The sequence below is a fragment of the Protobothrops mucrosquamatus genome, unplaced genomic scaffold, assembly GCF_001527695.2.
Source record: "Protobothrops mucrosquamatus isolate PMUCROS unplaced genomic scaffold, P.Mucros_1.0 scaffold2583, whole genome shotgun sequence".
Lineage (NCBI taxonomy): Eukaryota > Metazoa > Chordata > Lepidosauria > Squamata > Viperidae > Protobothrops > Protobothrops mucrosquamatus.
In genome coordinates this window covers 224150-243828 of record NW_015388639.1, presented here as the reverse complement: position 1 = coordinate 243828, position 19679 = coordinate 224150, and the positions used below count along the sequence as shown (strand labels likewise).

At 38.1% G+C, this 19679-nt stretch overlaps 1 protein-coding gene across 2 annotated transcripts in view; it reads right to left on the bottom strand.

Moving 5' to 3' along the window:
* Positions 1–12797: 12797 nt before the first annotated feature.
* Positions 12798–19679, bottom strand: part of MOB2 (MOB kinase activator 2) — a 53089-nt gene continuing 46207 nt past the window's right edge. For both annotated transcript variants that reach the window (XM_015825287.1, XM_015825286.1), the window contains exons 4-5: positions 14277–14401; positions 12798–13506 (exon numbers count right to left, since the gene is read on the bottom strand). In XM_015825287.1, the coding sequence (XP_015680773.1) occupies positions 13166–13506; positions 14277–14401 (466 nt within the window). In that variant the 3' untranslated portion in view covers positions 12798–13165. The remainder of the gene's footprint in view (positions 13507–14276; positions 14402–19679) is intronic.

Sequence of the window (19679 nt, the reverse complement as noted above, 5' to 3'; positions counted from 1 at the left end):
GTTTATTTGGTGTTGTCAAATGTAGATTTTGGAGAGCAATAATCCATGGAACAGAGAAAGATTGCAAGAATTTTGAAGGCACTTTTAGTCACCTAATAACTGCAATAAATAATTTTCTCAATTTTTCATTATTGCATTTACTCTCCTTTATGGAACTCCCAGCCCTTTGGATTTTCTCAGTGTATAAAACCATGATTTTGAAATCATGATTTGTTAAATCAGAATGGTTGGAATCACATTATCACATCAATCTTTAAAACAAAGAAATCACATTATGGTGCACCAAGACATGATTTCCCAGGGGATGTGTTGCAATGGGGTCTACAGTCTTTGAAACACTTCAAGGCTGTTTTAGGGCTACCTAAATCTCCTCTTAGCATTTAGCTCAAACAAACATTAGCAGGAAATGGTTGATTTACTCAACCGTTTAGCTGTGCAGGAAAAATTCTAGCAGACTTATAATGAAGAGTTTTTAAAATTCTGAACTTGTGATGTAAATACAGTACAGGGCCATGTATCTTGAAGTATGACATAGCACAATTTGGCTCAAACCATTTTAAAGAACCTTTTTTTAATAGTTCTTAATTGGTTGGATGCAACAATCAAGATGTTACAATCTCTGTCCAGGAAACCCTTTTACCATCATTAAGGGCTGATCTGCATGGCCACTTTGTACTGAGATGACCATGGACCAGGAATCATTTCTTGCTGGAGGAATATACAATGACATCTGGTATTCACCTCCTACCAGGTGGGAAATCACTCCCTGCCTGTCTTTTATGCTACACATCATTAGAGCTTGCTGATTTATCTGATTTACTTGTGCTTCATCTTAATGTAGACCATCCCCTTTACTCCACTTGGCTACTGTGCAATATGGCAAGAATGCCGCCTCCTCCTTCCACCCCAGTCATTGATCACGGCCCTTAAATAAATAAATTTCTCAGAGAAGTTGGACTTTTTAATTAATTCATTAATGGAATACAGTTCTGCCATTTTGGAAACTAGTTGAAATTGACGAGAGATCTGCCATTTTCTTCTAAGTAATAGGATACATTATATGGCTGAGTAAAGAAGCAAGGGAATTCAGCAATCATGATAAATATCTGGGCAGAACATCAGATACCACAGTGGCCAAAGGGGAAGAAGGGCTTAAAATCCAGAAAGGGATTTCTTAAATTGGCTACATTTCTAGGCAGTTTACTCATGCAAAGCACTACTCAGTGGTAAGGTAAGCCAAAGAATGCTGTAAGTATTAATGCAGTGGACTTACATTATTTAGACAGTTAGACTAAAGCAATATATTTTGAAGTCATTAAAAGATAGCAAGTTATCATAAACATAAATATTGCATGTTCATTGCTAAAAGGGGAAATAAACTGTTGGTTTAACTCTCAGAAAAACTTAGTTGATCTGGACATAGTTGATGGAGGAGTATTATTTATTTATAAAATTTATTAGCCACCCATCTTACCATAGGGTAACTCTGGGTAGCTTACAGTTACATATACAGTTAAAACATAAAAAGTTAAAATCAGACATTAAAACCCAAGGACACATGGGGAGGGTGGGGGGGGGAGGTGGGATCTGTTATTAATCAACCACCCCCATTGCGCTGTTCCTCCACTGGGGCTCCAAGCTGACTGGCAGAGCCACAACTTTAGCCCCTTACAAAAAGGAGGGGTGGGGCCAACCTCACATCAGGGGGCAAGATGTTCCAGAGGGCAGGACCCCACCAGCCGGAATAATCAGGCTGACAGGACCTCCAGCAACCCTACATAATGTTCACATTGAGGCTAGTCAGATTCTCAGCTCTACTGGAATCCATCCACCAATCTGGACAAAATAAAGAAAGACACATTTCAAAGGGTTAACAATGACATTAGTTGATTAGTGACTTGATTCAAAAAGCAGTTTTGTTTTGCTGATACAGCAATTGCCAAAAACCCTCCACCATTCCTGGCACTTTACATATGACTTTGATCTCTGGGAGTAGTGTCAAGGAAGCTGAACAAGGAAATGGGAAATATACTACTCCCTGTTCACTTTTGGAGTGGTCACTTTAGTTTCAGTTTAGGTGCAGGATACATTTGCCGTTTTCCGTTACCTTGAATGCCAGATGGAGTTTTCTAATTTGAAAGTAGTTGAGTCACAAAAGCAGGAATTTTATGTCAGTGACAAATATAGAATTATTTGCATAACATTAACATCTTAAAATGTATGTCCTCTCCCCTAACATCTTCAACCAGCTGTTAAAACATGGGCCCTCAGAGTATTTGGAAATGGAGTGGCATATTGATCACTCATGTCCCCTCAGTCACTCAACCTAGTAGGATAAATCTGAGGAATTGGCTGAAGAAAAGTCCTGTTGCCTTTAACTAGGAAGGCCAATAGTGAGTCAACTTGTCCAATTATCTTGTCCAATTATCACAGAGAATCAAAAGTGAATTCAGCAGCTTCTGATTCTCCACAGAAGGAGTGATGTTAGAAAGAATCAAAATAGATCTTATACAGGTAGTCCTTGACTTTCGACCACAATTGAGCCCAACATTTCTGTTGCTAAATGAGACATTTGTTAAGTGAATTTTGCCCCATTTTACGATCTGTCTTGGCACATTTGTTCAGTGAATCACAGCGCTTGTTAAGTTAGGAACACGGTTGTTAAGTGAATCTGGCTTCCCCATTGACTTTGCTTGTCAGAAGGTCTCAAAAGCTGATCACAAGACCCTGGGACTCTGCAACCATCATAAACATGAGTAATTTGACAAGCACCTGAATTTTGATCACATGACCGTGGGGGAATGCTGCAACAATCTTAAGTGTGAAAAATGGTCATGTCACTTTCCAGCACGTTGTAACTTTGAACAGTCACTAAATGAGCTGTTGAAAATTTAGGACTACCTATAATGTATTTTGTCACTTCATTTTTAAACCACTCCTGTTGACCAGCAAGATCAACTTTTAATAGGTAAAGTACATAACATGTTACACTCAGAATAGGAAAGCGTTCTTGAGCCGTCACATTGACATGTTGAGACGATATTTTGTAGTAGCACCCATAAAAATTGGACGTAGATTAAAAAAAAGGTTTTGGAATAGATGCAGTCCTTGAGTTTGCAGGTCAATCGATGCTGTTCATGTCTCATAACCCAACTAATAAAAATGGAAAATAACCTCCTAGATTCAGATGCAAAGTATGAATATTTCTGCCACAGCCACTTACAGTATCTATTTGTAAACATTCCACAATCTCCAACCAGCAGCATAAGATTGTGCGACACAGCAAAGTCCTTGATACAGTTATTTCCAGTTCCCCCACTGCCATGCTGGATCCCCTGCATATGAATTCTTCTGAATTAGCTTCAGTGCCATCACTTAAGAGGGTGGATATTCTCCTTTACAAGTCTGTAAAAGGAGCGGGAAAGGCCTGGGAGACATCAGCAAATTGGAGCCAGAAACATGCAGCTGCATAAGTGAAACTGTTGCTGGGCTTCATGTAGCCTATTCACATCTTTCTTGTGTTTAGCAATGACATTGTGCACACTTCAGTGACCAAAGTCACAACATAGAGAAAAAAATGCCTGTAATTATAATGCAAATACCTTCCCCAATTTAGAGTAACTTTAACTCCTCCCCCTTAGTCTACTGGTTAAGGCACTAAGGTAGAACCCAATAGACTGTGAGTTATAATCCCACCTTAGGTATGAAAGCCAGATGGCTGATTTTGGACCAATCCCTCTCTCTCAGCCTAACTCACTTCAAAAGATTGTTGTGGTGATAATAGGAGGAGGAAGATATATAAGGTATGTTCGCTGCCTTGAGTTATCTATAAAAATAATAAAGTCTGGATAAATAAATAATATTTTAAAAAATAAATTTAAAAAAATAACGTGAATGGGATGGCTGTGTAATTCCTTTTGTGTAGCCTCAGTTTCTTGTGCAAGCATTCATAGCAAAAGCTGGAACTATATATTGGGGCATTTACCTTCCCATCTGCAGAAGAGGCAGTTTGTTGGAGTTATCAGTAATTCCATTTTACCTAGAGTCCTCTGTCTCAAGCTTTCTCTGTTGCTCTCATCTTTTGTGAAATCAAAATCAGGCAATTATAAACTCTATTGCATTTACATTCAGATTATTTCCACTCTTGCAATCTGTTAGCTTAACCGATAGAGTTTTGATACTGGTTCTTATTGCAAGAACCAGTTATTGGACCAGGCTCTAATTGTGGTTCTGCCACACTTTAATTGGTTGAACTGAGATGTGCCACTTGGGATTCCAATAAAAACAGATATCTACTCTATTTAAACAGACAGATAGTGTTTATACATTGCAGTAAGAAATGTTAAAAAGGCTGTTCATCTTCTCACTCCTAACAGAGAGAAAGGTAAACATATTCTTGATAATTATGCATAAAAAATAGAGCTGAAAGAAGGCAGATTGCTTAGATTACCTTGCTCAAGTAGGTTCTGTGAAACTCTACCATGAGTATGGCTGCAGCCATTTTTTCTTCTCATTCTAGGTTGCCACATAGAACGGAGGGGAGGGGTTGCCCAGGTGCTTCGTTAGTCAAAATAATCTTCCACGGGACAGAATATTATTTTGATATTCTGCTTTCAATCTAATTCTGAAATGGAAGGGGCCACTCTAATGGGCTGAAGTGGAAACAGGCCCATTGAGCTGAGCTTAATGCAGTTTGCTTATTCATCTGATGTATATCATATCCTGTAATCTTGCCAGTTTTATAATGGTTGGTCTCCTGGGTGCTAGGATTTCTTTCTTGCCTCTTGAAGTTTGAGGATATTCTCCTGAAAGAGAAGAGTTTGGTTCATTGCATGCTGATGGTGACCATCCCAAGTGTCTGAGGCTGCTCAATGCAGGTTGTCCAGATAGGCAAAAATGCAGGCATCTTTTGTTCTTAAGTGGTTCAGCAGGCCAGCATCTTGTTAATACTGTACTGTGGATACTGCAGGCAATCTGAAAAGGAGTGGTTTCAATTGAAACTGGTCGCTCTCATACATGAACTTGAACAGCTTCCAGCAAAAAGTCTGAATGGGATGTGCAAAATTATTGCAAGAGAATGATTAAGAATTAATTCTAGCTGCATGGTAAGATAGGCAGCAAATAAATTTAACAAATAAAAATAATTATCTGGTATGATGGCTCTGTAGAGAGTAAAAAAGACAATTTTGATGGAAATATGCAGGCACTGTTGCCTAGGCAAAAGGGGCTGAAATATTTTTAAAGTCCAGGATGAGATAATATTTCAAAGCTTCCAAGGAAGGCCACCTCCATAATTCACTGAACTATTAGAAGGGGGACAACATGAGCCGATTTTCAAGATTCTATTCTTATAGTCAGTCTCAACACAAGTCATTTTAGCTTTCCTGTGGAGCTGATCTCCTGGCCTGGTCCATCTAACAATTTCTAACCTGAAGGTTCAGAGCCTGATGTATTTGTTCTGCTTTCTGATGTACAGGTGGTGCTCCAACCTTTCTTTTTATACGCAAGAAGGCTTCTTCTGTATAAATTTGCTTTTCTATCATGCCACTGTCCAATAAATTTCTATTCAATAATTTTCCTGTGTAAGGATTGCAAATAGACAAAAAAATGGGGAATAGGATACACTAGATCAGGGGTAGGCAACCTTGGCTCTTTTATGACTCGTGGACTTCAACTCCCAGAATTCCTGAGCCAGCATGCTTTTGTGTTAGGTTTCCTCTGATATCAGGAGTTGATGTTTTGGGTGCTAACCGGTAAAGTTAGTCCTCATTTAGTGACCACAATTGGTTCCAGCATCCTGGTCATTAAACAAAGTGGTTACAAGGTGAACATCATATGGCCGCAATTGTGCTTATGCCAGACAAAAGGCAAAGCTTAGAGCCCCTTTCCTCCATTCTGCCATCCTTTGGACTGCTGGGATAATTAGCAAGAAAAGAATTGATATTCATATTTACATTCCTTGGAGAGAAAGGGAGTACAAGAGAGTGAACAAGCACGCAATGGGGAATACGCATTGAAAGCAATGTATCAGCACCAGCAGTTTGCCTAGTATACTTCAGGCTGCAAGCCATGAATCCTTAGGAGGCAAACAAAAGCTTTTAGTGTGAAATCGATTAGGTTCTTGTCATTTGTGATTTTGGGCAGCAGCTGCAAGTCCTGCTGTCCTAATTAATTAAGGTCACAGAGCTGAGCTCATTAACATGCCCTTTTTAGAGATGTATTGTGGAGAAAAGCAACTCAGGAACAAATAGCTTTTTAAGAAATATCTCCACTCTGTGAGGGGGAGAGGAGTAAAAAATGACTCAGGTACAGGACAATATGTATTGAGAGAGAAAGATGCTGCAAAGGTCATAAATGCAGGCATTGGCCACAAAATTATGTTTTTATCACCATCATAATTGCAGTCATTGTTCAAGGCAGTCACTAAACAAGGACTACCTGTACTTTATTTGTTGTAAGAGAGGCCTATCTAAGTCACCTTTAGTCTTACCATTTACTACTTCAAGTCTGGTTGCTTCTAGAGGTTTTCATTTTCTTGTCCAGTTTAGATTTTGCAGCTGCTGATTGAGTTTGCAGCCTATTGCCAGCCCACACTGATCCGTTGGTGCACAGTTATCTAGAAGTCATCTTAATTTTTCACCCTGATGCTGCTTTTTTTTGTAGAGACAGAGTACAAGACTAAAGAGAGGGGTTTTCCTCCACAGGATAGGAATAAGTCTTGTCTTCTAGCTAGAGTTAAGCCTTTGGTGTTAGTTGTATCTTTGCCAATGGAGAAAAAGGAGATTACAATGTCAAAAATAAAGTGATTAGTTTATGCTGATGCATTGGATGCATTGTGTTGTACCTGAATTTTGAATTTGGTGATTAATTGGCTGCCTGATATGTACTGTAAGGAATTTATGTTTGAAGGGCATCGATTAGTATTTACCTTTTACATTATATAATAACAAAAGTTACTTTGGATCACTTTTAAGCAGTGCAGTTTTCTGTACATAGATCAATGAAGTGTTAAGCTTTTTGCCTAATAAATTTTCCAGGCATGAACATGAATTTTAATGTAGAAGGCTTTGTACATAATAAAAAGCTAGTTGTGTGAAAGCTGTGTCAATTTAGAACTACAGGAATGATGTGTTTAGTAGAAACTGAAGTTCTTGCAAGAAAAAAAATAATCAACTGTTTACTCTTTGAGATCACAGTAAAAATTATATATTGTTAAAAATAATATAGTATTTTTAATACATTGTTTCCTTCCCTCAAACATAGGAATAGTCATCATTTTACACTGGACAAGTGTGAAAATCTGATTTATAAATAAAAATAGTTTCTAGCATCAGTAGTGTCTTTTTCACTGCTGTATCTGTGGAAGCTGAAATTCCAGTGAGGTGATCGCTGCAGTTGGAATTAAATGGCCTTGGATAATATTCAGTCAGCATCATTACATATTAAGAAACAGCAGTTAAAATTCCCTGTTCCCCGGTCTCTGTCATGCCCATCTTATGTATTATTAAATCATCATACATATTTATTTTTATGTTTCATATTCTTAATATAAGTAAAACGTGTGTACAAGTAAACACATTTTACACCACAGAGAAATGGAGATGCTGCTATTGGATGAAGGAAGATCAGCCGTTTAATGTAGACAAGAAAAGGAAACCCAAGTCATGCATGCAAATACTATTATTAGATTATAGTAACAGACTCTCACAAGTCTAATTGTGCTTCTGCCTTCCTCCCTTTATCTCCCTATGAACTAGGTATGAGGCATTTTCTCAGGTTTCATTCCTGCCCCAGACTTAGGTTTCTTTTAGCTTGCTTGCAGCGCTTCCTCCTGTTCTTTGAGGTTATTCCTTCTGCCTGTTACAGTTACTGCCTATTTCTCCCTATGATAGGATAAGCCAGAGTTACTCCCTGTTTCTCCCTATGACAGGATAAGCCAGAGTTACTGCCTGTTTCTCCCTATGATAGGAAAAGCCAGAGTTCCATCCAATCATTTGGGGACAGTAAAGAAGGTGAAGTGCCACTTGTTCTTTCCATTTTCTGTGTCTTTTGGGTCACATCAGAAACTGCCTTGTCAGTCATTGTTCATAATTATGCCTTTTAACAGAACGGGCTACTCCCTCTGCAGTTGTATGTATACACTCTGAAGATCATAGACTGAAAACACTATAAATGAACTATTAGAACACATTAACTACAATGCAGTTTAAGTTTGAAGAAGGAATAGTATGAATATGTCCCTTTGCCAATTGCATTTTCTTTTCATGAGTGCCATACTTTCCTTTGAACAACTAACCATTCGTTTCCTAATTAATCAGTGGAACAGTTTGCCTCCAGAAGTTGTGGCTGCTCCATCACTGGAGCTTTTTAAGAAGAGATTGGACAACCATTTGTCTGGAATATATAGAGTCTCCTGTTTGAGCAGGGGTTGGACTAGAAGACATCCAAGATCCCTTCCAATTGTATTATTTTGTGTTCCATGTGACTTATTTCTTTCTCATTTCTACCTGGTTCTTAACTTTGACTCCATCTCACAAGGATCATTCTGAAACCAAAGATACAATTCTTGAATTAAGATGGATTCTCATAATAGGTGCAAATCTTTTTTGACCTAGCAATTGTGCATTTGTACAAAACAAATGAAAGAGATTATAAGGGGCTATCAAGGAAGCTCAAATGTTCATACTTTTGCTTAATTGATTCCTCACAAAGAGAAGTGGAAGCATTAAAATGTTTGCCAGAAATTTTACTTCCTAAGCTAAAGAAATCCTGAAGTATTGCAAGCACTATATCCAAACATAGCCTTAATTACACATATAAGCTGAGCATCCAGGTTATCTTAATTTTAGGACAATCATACTGGGAAATGGAAGATGAGAAAGGTTTGGGCAAATCTAAAAGTCAACATTTGAACTATTGAGATATCAGTTATAAAAATGTGACAAAGCATATGATTTTACTTATGGAAGATTCCAGGTTTAATTCTTGGAATTTCCAGATAGACTTGAGAAAAATTTCTGAGTAATCTGGGGCTACTGCCAGCATTATATAGACCACAGGTCAGCAACCCGTGGCTCTTTGAGCCTTCTCCTACGGCTCCCAGCCTCCTCTGCCATTTGCAGAGAGACAGAGACAGAGAGAGGTACTTGCGCTTCCTCTCTCTCTCTCTCTCTCTCTCTCTGTAAAAAAGAGAGTAGCCTCACACTGTTCCAACAAGCTGACAAGCTTATTGGGCGGGGCTCCTCCCTTTGCTGCATCTCTTCAGGAAGCAGGAAGGGCAGGAGAGAGCCAGCCCAATAATGTGTGTCAGCTTGTTGGAGAAGAGCCTGAAGCCAGAGCAGAAGATCAGAGAGAGGGAGAGAGAGAAAGAGAGAGAGGAAAGAGAAAGAGAAAGAGGAAAGAGAGGGAGAGAGAGGAAAGAGAGAGCGAGAGGAAAGAGAAAAAGAGAAAAAAGAGGAAGAGGAAAGAGAGCGAGAGGAAAGAAAAAGAGAGGGAGAGGAAACAGAAAGAGAGAGAGGGAGAGAGAGAAAGAGAGGAAACAGAAAGAGAGAGGGAGAGGAAAAAAAAAAGAGAGAGAACTTATGCACAGCAGCCTCTATTTCTTTTTAATTGAACTCTTCACGCGCAAGTTTTCAGCTCCCAGTGTTTTCTTTTCTCTGACATATATTCTGACATAAGGCCACTTCCTTCCTTCCTTTCTGTTAAATTACTCCTGTTTTGTTCAGAATCATAAATCACAAGGCTTTGGAATATTCTTTATTTTAGGGCAATCCTGGTAGAAATGCCATCTGTGATACATGTGCGTGTTTAAAATAAGAAATGTTCCCAGCTGTCTGATGCTTAGTTGCTTCTTTTTTAAAGCTTCTGAGCATAAAGGAATCCTACTAGCAAAACATGATCATTTTTTATTCAAACAGCAGTGCAAATTCAGCAGTCGACCATTCCTTATCTGATATATTAAACAATGCAACTGCCCAGCACAGTAACATTAAATACTAATCCTTCAGTGAAGTAGTCCAACTAATGGAAGGCACTTATACAGTGGGCATGCAGTGCTTTGTGCTGAGCGTGATGTACAACTTTGTACGTCCCAGGCAGAAGTTGAGAAAGGCAATTGATGCAAGGAGTTCCCGGTACTCAGAGAACATTTTTGCTCACTTGAGGCTATAGAAGTTGACTTCTGAGCACAGAATCAGTAAAGTTTACAGTGATTCAGATGAAGTAATGGCTTCCCAGTCTGAGGATAACTGCTTCGCAATCATAGTCCAAAAACTCAGAAAATGAAGGCTCACTTTCAGGAAGCGATTTACTTGCAAGGGAGCAGATATCCCCTTGTACTGATGGTTCCTTGGGAGGGGGGAGGGGGTTCCTATTAATTATTGGAGAAATAGAGAAGGTGATCTGCTTTGGGTGCAAAGACAGTATGGAATATGGATTTGCCTCCATAGGCACCAGTTGTCCCACAGCTTGTCGACCATATGAAGAAATAATGGGCCCTCTCTGTTGCAGCACCTGCCCTCTGGAATCAGATGCCTTATATCTGTGTGGCTCCTACCCTGACAGCATTTCAGAAAGCCCTGGAGCTTGGCATGTCCTGGCAGGCTTTGCATTAGCGTGTAGGGCCAGCTTCGTCTCATCTGCACTTCTTCATTCTTTTTTTTTGTATGCTTTATTATTATATTGTATTTTTATATTTTGTTTGGTTTTATTTTATATCACCCAGAGTAAGTTTGGAATCAGACGGTGCCTAAATTGAAATAATTTAGGGTTGGACTAGAAGACCTCCAAAATCCCTTCAAACTCTGTTCTTCAATTAAATAAATTAAAATGCAGTTTGTCCAATAGAATATTTAATGCCTGAACCACTAAGATAGCTTTCTTTCAAATTTCTCACTCACCCGGTGCCAAAGTTGAGCAGTCTTAAGGCATCCATGTAACAATGTTTTGGGTAGTAGTGTTCTAGCTCATCAGACATGGGAATACAATTTGGGAAAACCAGGTTTGTACAGAAGGGATTTTATCCATAACTGAAGCAGACTTCCGGTGATAAGAATCAAAAAGGTGAACATTACTTTTCCATGACTGCATCTGGATTCTTAAGAGGCTTGTTTTGTTCTTGCCTTAAGGCCTTTTAATACAAAAGGTTTTCTTTTTGAAAGAAATTACTATTTTGTCAGCTGCCTTGTATCATTTGAAAGTTTCACTTTTGTTTGTCTTAACTGATCATTAGTACCCTGAAGTTGTTGTTTTTTTAAAGTAAAGGCACAATAATGATCATTGCCACCAGTACTTCCTACAGGTAAGACTTCTTTTGAACACTGTTCTAGGGTTTAGTCCAGCAAAATATCTGAAGGGGCGCAGTGGCCTAGTGGTTAAGATGCTGGGCTTGTTGACTGAAAAGATAGCAGTTCAAGCCCCAAGTACTGCACAATGGGTGAGCTCCCTTTCCTGACCCAGATCCTGCCCACCTAGCAGTTCAAAAGCATGCATATGTGAGTAGATAAATTTTGGTAGGAAGGTAATAGTGTTCCCTCAGCCTATAGTCATGACCATGAAGTGTTTTCAGATAATGCTGGCTCCCTCGGCTAGGAAACAGAGATGAGCAGCGCCCCCTAGAGTCGGACTTGACTGGATAGGGAAAACATTTACCTTTATATTTGAGTTTTTATAAAGAGAACACATCTAAGAGGAAAAATAGTTTCAGCTAAGATACTTTAAATAGTCTTCTCCCTGCCCCATATTAATACATTTTTGAAATAAAAATCATAACATGAGGGAATGTAAATTCATTCTTGAGCGCAACCTAATATGAACAGAATACTGATTCTCACAGCAATTAGAGCACATTATCCCTGAAAATTGTACTTGAACTATGCAGGAAATCTTTTCCTGATCTGATCAGAAAATAGCTGAGTTCGTTTAGAATGAAATGCTAAAAGAAGAAAGGCCAAATATTTATCAGAAGGATATGTAACTTGAATGGAAAATGTCAGGCTTAATATCCTCATGCTTAATACCATATTTTAAGAAAATAAAATGCAAATTGGAAAAAAAAACACCAAATAAATCCATAAGCAACTTCCCACGGTATGACCGACGAACCTTTAACTTTACATGCAAAGAAATACAAATAACGCCTGCTAATGCAGCGGAAAAAAATATCAACTTGCGTCTGATAGAATTTTTTATTATTATTATTATTATTATTGGACAGATGAACTAAAATAAGCCAACAACATAATTATATGCCAACAGCCATCTCTCTTAGCATAGTGGTGGCAGACTGTGTGCCCCCTTCCCATCCTGTCTCAGGCCCCCTTTGGCGAAGAAGAAGCAGTCATGGCTTTTACCACAGGGTGGATTCCTTCCCTGGCTAGTATATCTTCTGGAATTTCTCTCTAAAAATACCAGAACTTTTGTGGGCGCTTTCAAGATCCACACTCTGACCCCAGGGAGATCAGGGAACCACCTCCCTTAAGTGCATTGGAAGCCTTATTGCTACTTTAGTTGGGCCAAAACAATTTTCCTCCCCGTTACAACCCAATAAAGGGTTAGATGGAAAAGGTCTGAGGGAAGGGAAGAAAAAGGATCAACTGAAGTAAAAACAAAGACAAGTCTCAATGTGCCCCCCCATGTAAGCCACTTTACATGTTAAGTTACGGTTTACAACTTTTTTTTTAAAAAAAAAAATAATGGTAGTACCACCATCTTAGAGAGGAAGATAGCCAGTTAAAAGGGAGCTTGCATTCAAGGACAAGGACCACTTCCCAAAAGGAAATGGGCAGAATGAAAAAAAAAAAAAAAGGAACACAAAAGCAGTAGCCCAACTCAAAAAATGTGGTTCGTCTCTTAAAAACAGCACTCATAATCCATCAGATAAAGGAAGAAACAGGAGAAAAATGGAGGGAAGGAAAAAAATCCCCACAAAACTGGTGCAACGTCTTGCCAAGGATGATGCATTTAACCAAAACTCCATATAGTCCTTTGTGTCTACATGTCCTGTGGTGGCAGCATAATTGCTTAAGCTTTCTTGGTTGTGTATGTCTGTATATATGTATATATATATACACACATAAGCACATATACATACGCATACATCCGAGAATAGAGAGCATTTTCCTTTTTTTTTAAGTGTTAGCGTTGATTTTGCTCTGATTAGGAAGACTCATCTCTCCTTCACATGGTTCTGTGCTACTGCACTACTACTGCTGCTGCTGCTGCCGCCACCACCACCACTGCCATTGCCACTTCCATTACTGCTACTGTTCCCGCTGCTGCTGCAGAGGATCTCTGTGAGGTCATCCATGATGGTTGTTTCTTTAGGGTCCACCAGATTAAACTCCCGGATGAAAAGGATGAAGTGTACGTAGAGTGTGTTCAAATGTCCATGCAATTCCAGTGCCAGGGTTTCCTTGAAGTGTGATGAATAGATGTGGGCTAGCACATGGAACAGATACTTGCAGATCTTCTTCACTAGGGACTCAAAGGAGTTCGGGAATTCTTTGCCTGTTGTGAACGTGAAAAGGAGGGAGAGTGAAAGGATCATCTTAAGTTGAACTTCTGAAAACATTTGTTTACTTAAAAAATTCTCCTGAGGTGATTTGCAAGCAATAAAAACAATAAAATAATAATTCATTAAATATTGTTTAAAACAAACAACACATTTCTAGACTCCTTCCTACAGGGCTATTGGTAGTCCTCTGGGGGAAAAAAGTCCAACTAACTGGGTTTCTGCAAAGATTGTCCCATCAACCTTATTTCCTCTTCCTTCAGGTTATCTTTTACAGAGCAGGTGGTGGCAAGGGCTCTAAGGCCAGGAGGAGAAGAGACGAGCTGAATCCCCTTCAGCTTTGGTGGCTTCAGTGGTGATGGCCCACAACCTCAGTCATAAACAACACCTGTTCCGGCTACTGCACTATATTTTTATTCATTCAATTCTATTAGATACATAGACAAGACTGAGACGTCTTTTCTATGCTCAGAAAGTGTGACTTGCTCATTTTAGAGAAGGTGATTATTTCAACCCCCAACCATGATTACAGATTTTAGATGGAAAACACTTTTGGCCAAGTCTTTTGCTGAACTAGAAGTAGCTAATATAAAAGAAGTTATAGTAATGTGCATAAATGGAATGAGATATGATTTGTTTTAAGTTCATTTAATTTAAATTGGATCAAACACCAATGAATGAACTGTAAGACACATACGTTGATCAATATAAAGTTTTTATATGCCAAAGCTGGCTGAATTAGGTTTTTTTCTGAGAATAAACATACCATATTTGGTAGGAAATACATCCTCATCCGTCACTAACTTCTGCACTGAACTCATGACAAAGTCAACATATTGAGGGGCTGTACATTTGATCTTCTTTCCTCGCTCATCATACCAGTAGTATTGTCTGTGAAGAAAACAGTTAGTATGGTAATATCTGTTCTGGATATGTAAGTTATCACATAAGCTACAACCCAACACATGAGGCTCCCATGACTATCATTTGTGGTTCCCTTCGCCTCCTAAGCTATCACTGAAAGAAGTCAGCAAAGGGTTGGGGGATTTAAAAATTAATTGAAATACAATCTCTTTACACACTGCCTAAAGCACATCACCCAAAGCCCAAGTGCAGCTCTCAACCTGAAAAAATAGCTCATCTCAAGTCCACTGAAAAACAAACAATACTGTCTTAGCTGAGCAGCTAAAAATTCCAATTAAGGTTTTAGAATATTGTTATTAGAGCTTAAGCACTCCATTGTAATTTCAGAATGAAGTTTGTGAAACTAGAAATTGGTGAGAGGGATAGTGCTGTAGTGCTTGGGTCAGGAATAAAGTTTCAGCAACTGCCCTTTTTTATAAAGTAGTTCTATGACAGCATACAACAGCCCTTGGTCTACTTAAAAAGCAGATCCTACAGATGGGAGAATCTACTATATAAGCTTTATCCTATGTTTCAACTACAGAAACACACTTGAAAGGCACAAGTCACACTTTAGGATGCTGTTTTAGGTGAGGTGACATAAGCTTTCAGCAATGTAGCATTCATAAACTAGTACATCACAGAAGGAACATTTTGAAGATTTACTATGTACATATGGATCCACTTCACTTTTAAGGAAACAATGAGATTTTTTTAAATAAAAAAACACTTGAAAATGCAACGGCCTTATTTTGTTTTCAAAGTTAGCGATTAGGAATATTTGCTATCTATAGTTCCAGGTTCATTTTAAACTAAGCAAAGAATTTACAAATAGTTCCTAGAAATCTTGATTTAAAGATGTAATATCCCCACTTAATTCTTGACACAATTTTTATCACATACGTTATGGATTTAAATGGATTTGCACATTGGACTGAGTCAAGTGGAAAGACAATGTTACTTTTTCATAAAATAAATAGAAATTTTGTCTAATTGATGAAATGTATGATGCTAAGGTCTCCATTCCATGAAATGGATTATTGTAGTTACAGGCAACAATTTACAAAAAATCCAATTTAAAAATGAACTATATTTAAAATATATATTTAAAAATGTGTATATATTCTGTTGAATTAATCTTACTCTGAGCATAGCCTTCCCTATTCAAATGCACATTTGTATCTTATTAATGGAACATAAAAGTAAAATATAAGAGTGAATAATTCGATGCAGAATTTTAAACTGTCGGATTCTGATTTTCAAAAACAGGCTGATAAGTGCAAATGAAGCGGATTTTGTATAGTAACATGAGCTGTCAGGAGATGGCAGCATAATAACAGATAACTTTACCATAATAAATCCCATACAGTAGCTAGCACACTTTTTCAACTAGTCTTAAACATAAAACTACATTTTATGTGCATTGTTAAGTATAAATACCAGTTCGTGGTGGTGATAAACACTGATAATATTACTGGGAGGGGAATTCAAACATTTCTGAGATGTATCACCTCAATTCAAAAAGTTTCTTCAAAGGAGATATTTTCACCACAACTATATGAATAAAGATTCTGTATCTTTCCACGACATTTTTAAAAGGAATGCATATTACATGTAAAGATGCATTTTATTCAGACTGAATTAGTGAATCTTCAATGGAGCCAGCACATGTCTAAGTCTAGTACCAGCATTTATAATTAACTTAATATTCAATGAAGTCTTACACTGTTGAGGGAAAATATATGACACATACTTAATTGTCATAGGTGTATTATTATTTGCAGAGTCAGAGCAGGGCGGTGGTTAAGAAGTTGAACTTGACGCCCCTGTTGCAAGCCAGCCATGGACGCTCACTGAGTGTTTTTGCGCTCAGTCCCACCTGTCCCAGAGGTGGTTCTTGTGGAGAAAAAAAATCATAGAAGATGGAGTGCTATGAACAATGACCTAAGCTCCTAGGAAAAAAATAAACTGTATAAATTCTACAAATGGGATTTTAAATTTAATGTCCTTCACATTCAAGGAATAAGCTACACAACTCCATTCATTGTGAGGTTTATCATCAATTTTGGTATTCAATTAACTTCAGCCAGCCTAACCTTGACCCCACTAGATATGTTGTCTTGTATCTCCCAGCCAGGAAGACCATTAATGGGCAATTCTGGCTAGAAAAATGTATAGTAATAATTCTAATTGGAGAGCACCAAGCTGAAAACAGCCGATTTATACTGTTACTATTTTTACCATAGTTTAGTGAGAAACTTATTGCATGAAGCAACATCAATTACCAGTCTGTACTATCACTAATGAAATTTTGTCAGTTTCAGATATTCTGTCCATGGACTTTAACCTGACTTCAAAATGCTTCTGTCTAAATGACAACAACAACAACTCTCATTCTTGTTAGACAAGAAGAATTTGACTCTTGATGATATTTATTTATTTATTTTAAAAAAAACCACTTCCTCCAAACACTGCCCAGGATCCAAACATTTCCTAACCTTCTGAAAGGCTTTTTCTTTCTGAATGTTTTAGAATACGAGTGAGAGGCCTCTGTACTTTGGTTGGTCTGCTTTTCTAGGTGTTCTGGTGCTCTCTCTGACCCAGCATAATTTATTTTACATATCTCTATTTTTGATAAATAGAGGGGGGGGAAGCTTTTCTGTGTAGAAAAAGATGAAACTGACATTTTATATCTTTATAAAAAAAGATGAAACTGACATTTTATATCTTTATAAAAACTTAGGCTTAAGCCTACTACCTTCATTTTGTAAAGGATTCCTTTGTGTACAAACTGTTTTCTGTGAGTATATGTTAACAAACATTGGCTCAGAGCACAAAAATGGTACCTTGCACGCAACCATTTTCAGAAACAGGGTTAGACTAGGAGATGTTTTCATAGTACTCAAAAGAGGATTTAAGCTGTGTTTTATGTACTTTTAAACAGTCGTGAGCTGAAGAAAATACATTCCATATGAAAGTTTTTAAAAGGATCAAAGGCCAAAGAGAAAACAGTAGCAACAGGAAAATCTTGCTTCATACAATCAATAGGGGAAGTGCCCATTTTAGCAAAGAAACAAAAGAAGAGGTTAAACATTAAACTTTGACATCTATCTCTAGGCAATCTCAAAACTGCTGCTCAGATTGACAAGTCTTAAGTCTCTATTCACAATAAACAAGCTGGCCACAAAAAATGGAATAAAATGGAGTGACAGTCTTAAAGACAGGCATATCCTTAAGAAACGACCATCTATAGCAGGGGTAGTCAACCTTGGCTCTTTTATGACTCGTGGACTTCAATTCCCAGAATTCCTGAGCCAGCTTAGCTGGCTCAGGAATTCTGGGAGTTGAAGTCCACGAGTCATAAAAGAGCCAAGGTTGACTACCCCTGATCTATAGAGAAGCTTCCTAGTACAGTGTAGTAACAGCTAAACAGACACACAGAAACAAACATTCCTGCCATATGATTTTTTATTATTTTACCATGGAACAAATATGGAAAGGTCAGCCAGTGGCAGACCCAACAGACACACAGCTATTGTTCTAATACCGTGTTTCCCTGAAAGTAAGACCTACTTTGAAAATAAGCCATAGCTTGATTTTTAGAGGTAGGCCCAATATAAGTCCTACCCCAAAAATAACCTCTAGTTTTGGGGTGAGGTGCATGCCTAAAAATCAAGCTAGGGCAGGGGTGGGGTGGGTGTGGAGCTTACCACTGCAGCCAGGCCTCCCATGGATCGACACTTGCCTCGCCTTGCCGCCCTGCCCCACTTCTTCTGCGGCCGAAGGAGCAGCTTTATTCTGCAACTGACAATGGAGCTCCGGCCTCCATTTCACAGTCAGAGGCCTTTCTGGAAGGCCTCTAACTGTGAAATGCAGGCCGGAGCTCCATTCTCAGCTGCAGAATGAAACTGCTCCTTCGGCCGCAGAAGAAGTGGGACGACTGGGCGGGGCTGTTGGTGCTACCGCCACGAAGTGAGTGGAAAAGACACCCCCCGAAAATAAGACCTGGTGCCTCTTTTGGAGGCAAAATAAATAAATAAATAAAAAATAAGGCTGGGTTTTATTTTCAGGGAAACACGGTAGTACTTAATTTGTGCTACAAAGATATCTCTAGCTGCAGAGAATGTTATTTATTAAGCAATGAGCAAAAGCTCATAGAAAGGCTGCTGAACCTAAACAAAAAGGAGATTCATGCAGACAAAATTTAAGCATCTTCTCTTAAGTGTTACATATATTTTGCTTGATGACTGCAGACTTCTATGAAAATAATACCACACTATTTCTGTTGCTGGTTAATAATCATGCCACGTATTTTGTTTAATTTATTTGGCTACCTGTAATAAAAGTAAAGAAATAGCTAGTGCAGTTAGAAGAATGTTTAACTGTAGTTTGCATGGGAAATGCTGTAAAACCCATTTTAACATTAAATATTTTTGAACTATTTGATTAACTCCAATAGCCTTATTTGTTTAAATTAATTAAAACAGTAATCTATGATGGTCTATTAAGTGATGCACCCTGTGTTTATTTTTATTTGTTCTATTTTTGTATCTGTCTGCCTCACATGCAGTATATGACTCAAATATGAAGGGTTTGAAGGGGTCTTAAATATGTTTTTATTTTTATTGTATATGTTTGCTTTTAATCTGGTTTATAGATGTATGCCACTCAAGAACTAGAGTGATTTCAGCAATTTATAAAACCAATAAACAAATAAAGTAACAATTATAAAGTAAATCTCTGGGTAAAGTACTGAATTTCAAAATATTTTACAATAAATAGAAGTATCAACAACAGTTGGCCACTTTCACCATTATTGTTTAGATCAACAATGGAGTTTTTAATGCAAGTAATTAAATGTTTGAAGATTAATGGAAAGGAGCATTTTATTAATTTTTTTGCAAATGTACAGCTTTAACCATAACTTTTGCCTATCAATTCAAGAAAGCTTAATTATTCAAAAAATTTATGTTTTGATGTTTTAATATGGGCTTAAATGCTGGAGTGATAATAAACTGTATGAACCCAAAATTTTAAAAGCAATTTACCCATTTGGAAATTAAAATTACTACCGTATTTATCGGCGTATAACACGCACAGGCGTATAACACGCACCTTCATTTTAAGAGGGAAATTTCAAGAAAAAAAAAGCGCCGGCTCGAGAGCGAAAGCAAAAGGGGAGGGGGAGTGGGGCTTCGTTCACACGCGGATCCCCATGCTCGTATTTATTTACCGTATTATGCCCTGGCTGGCGGCGGCGGCAGCA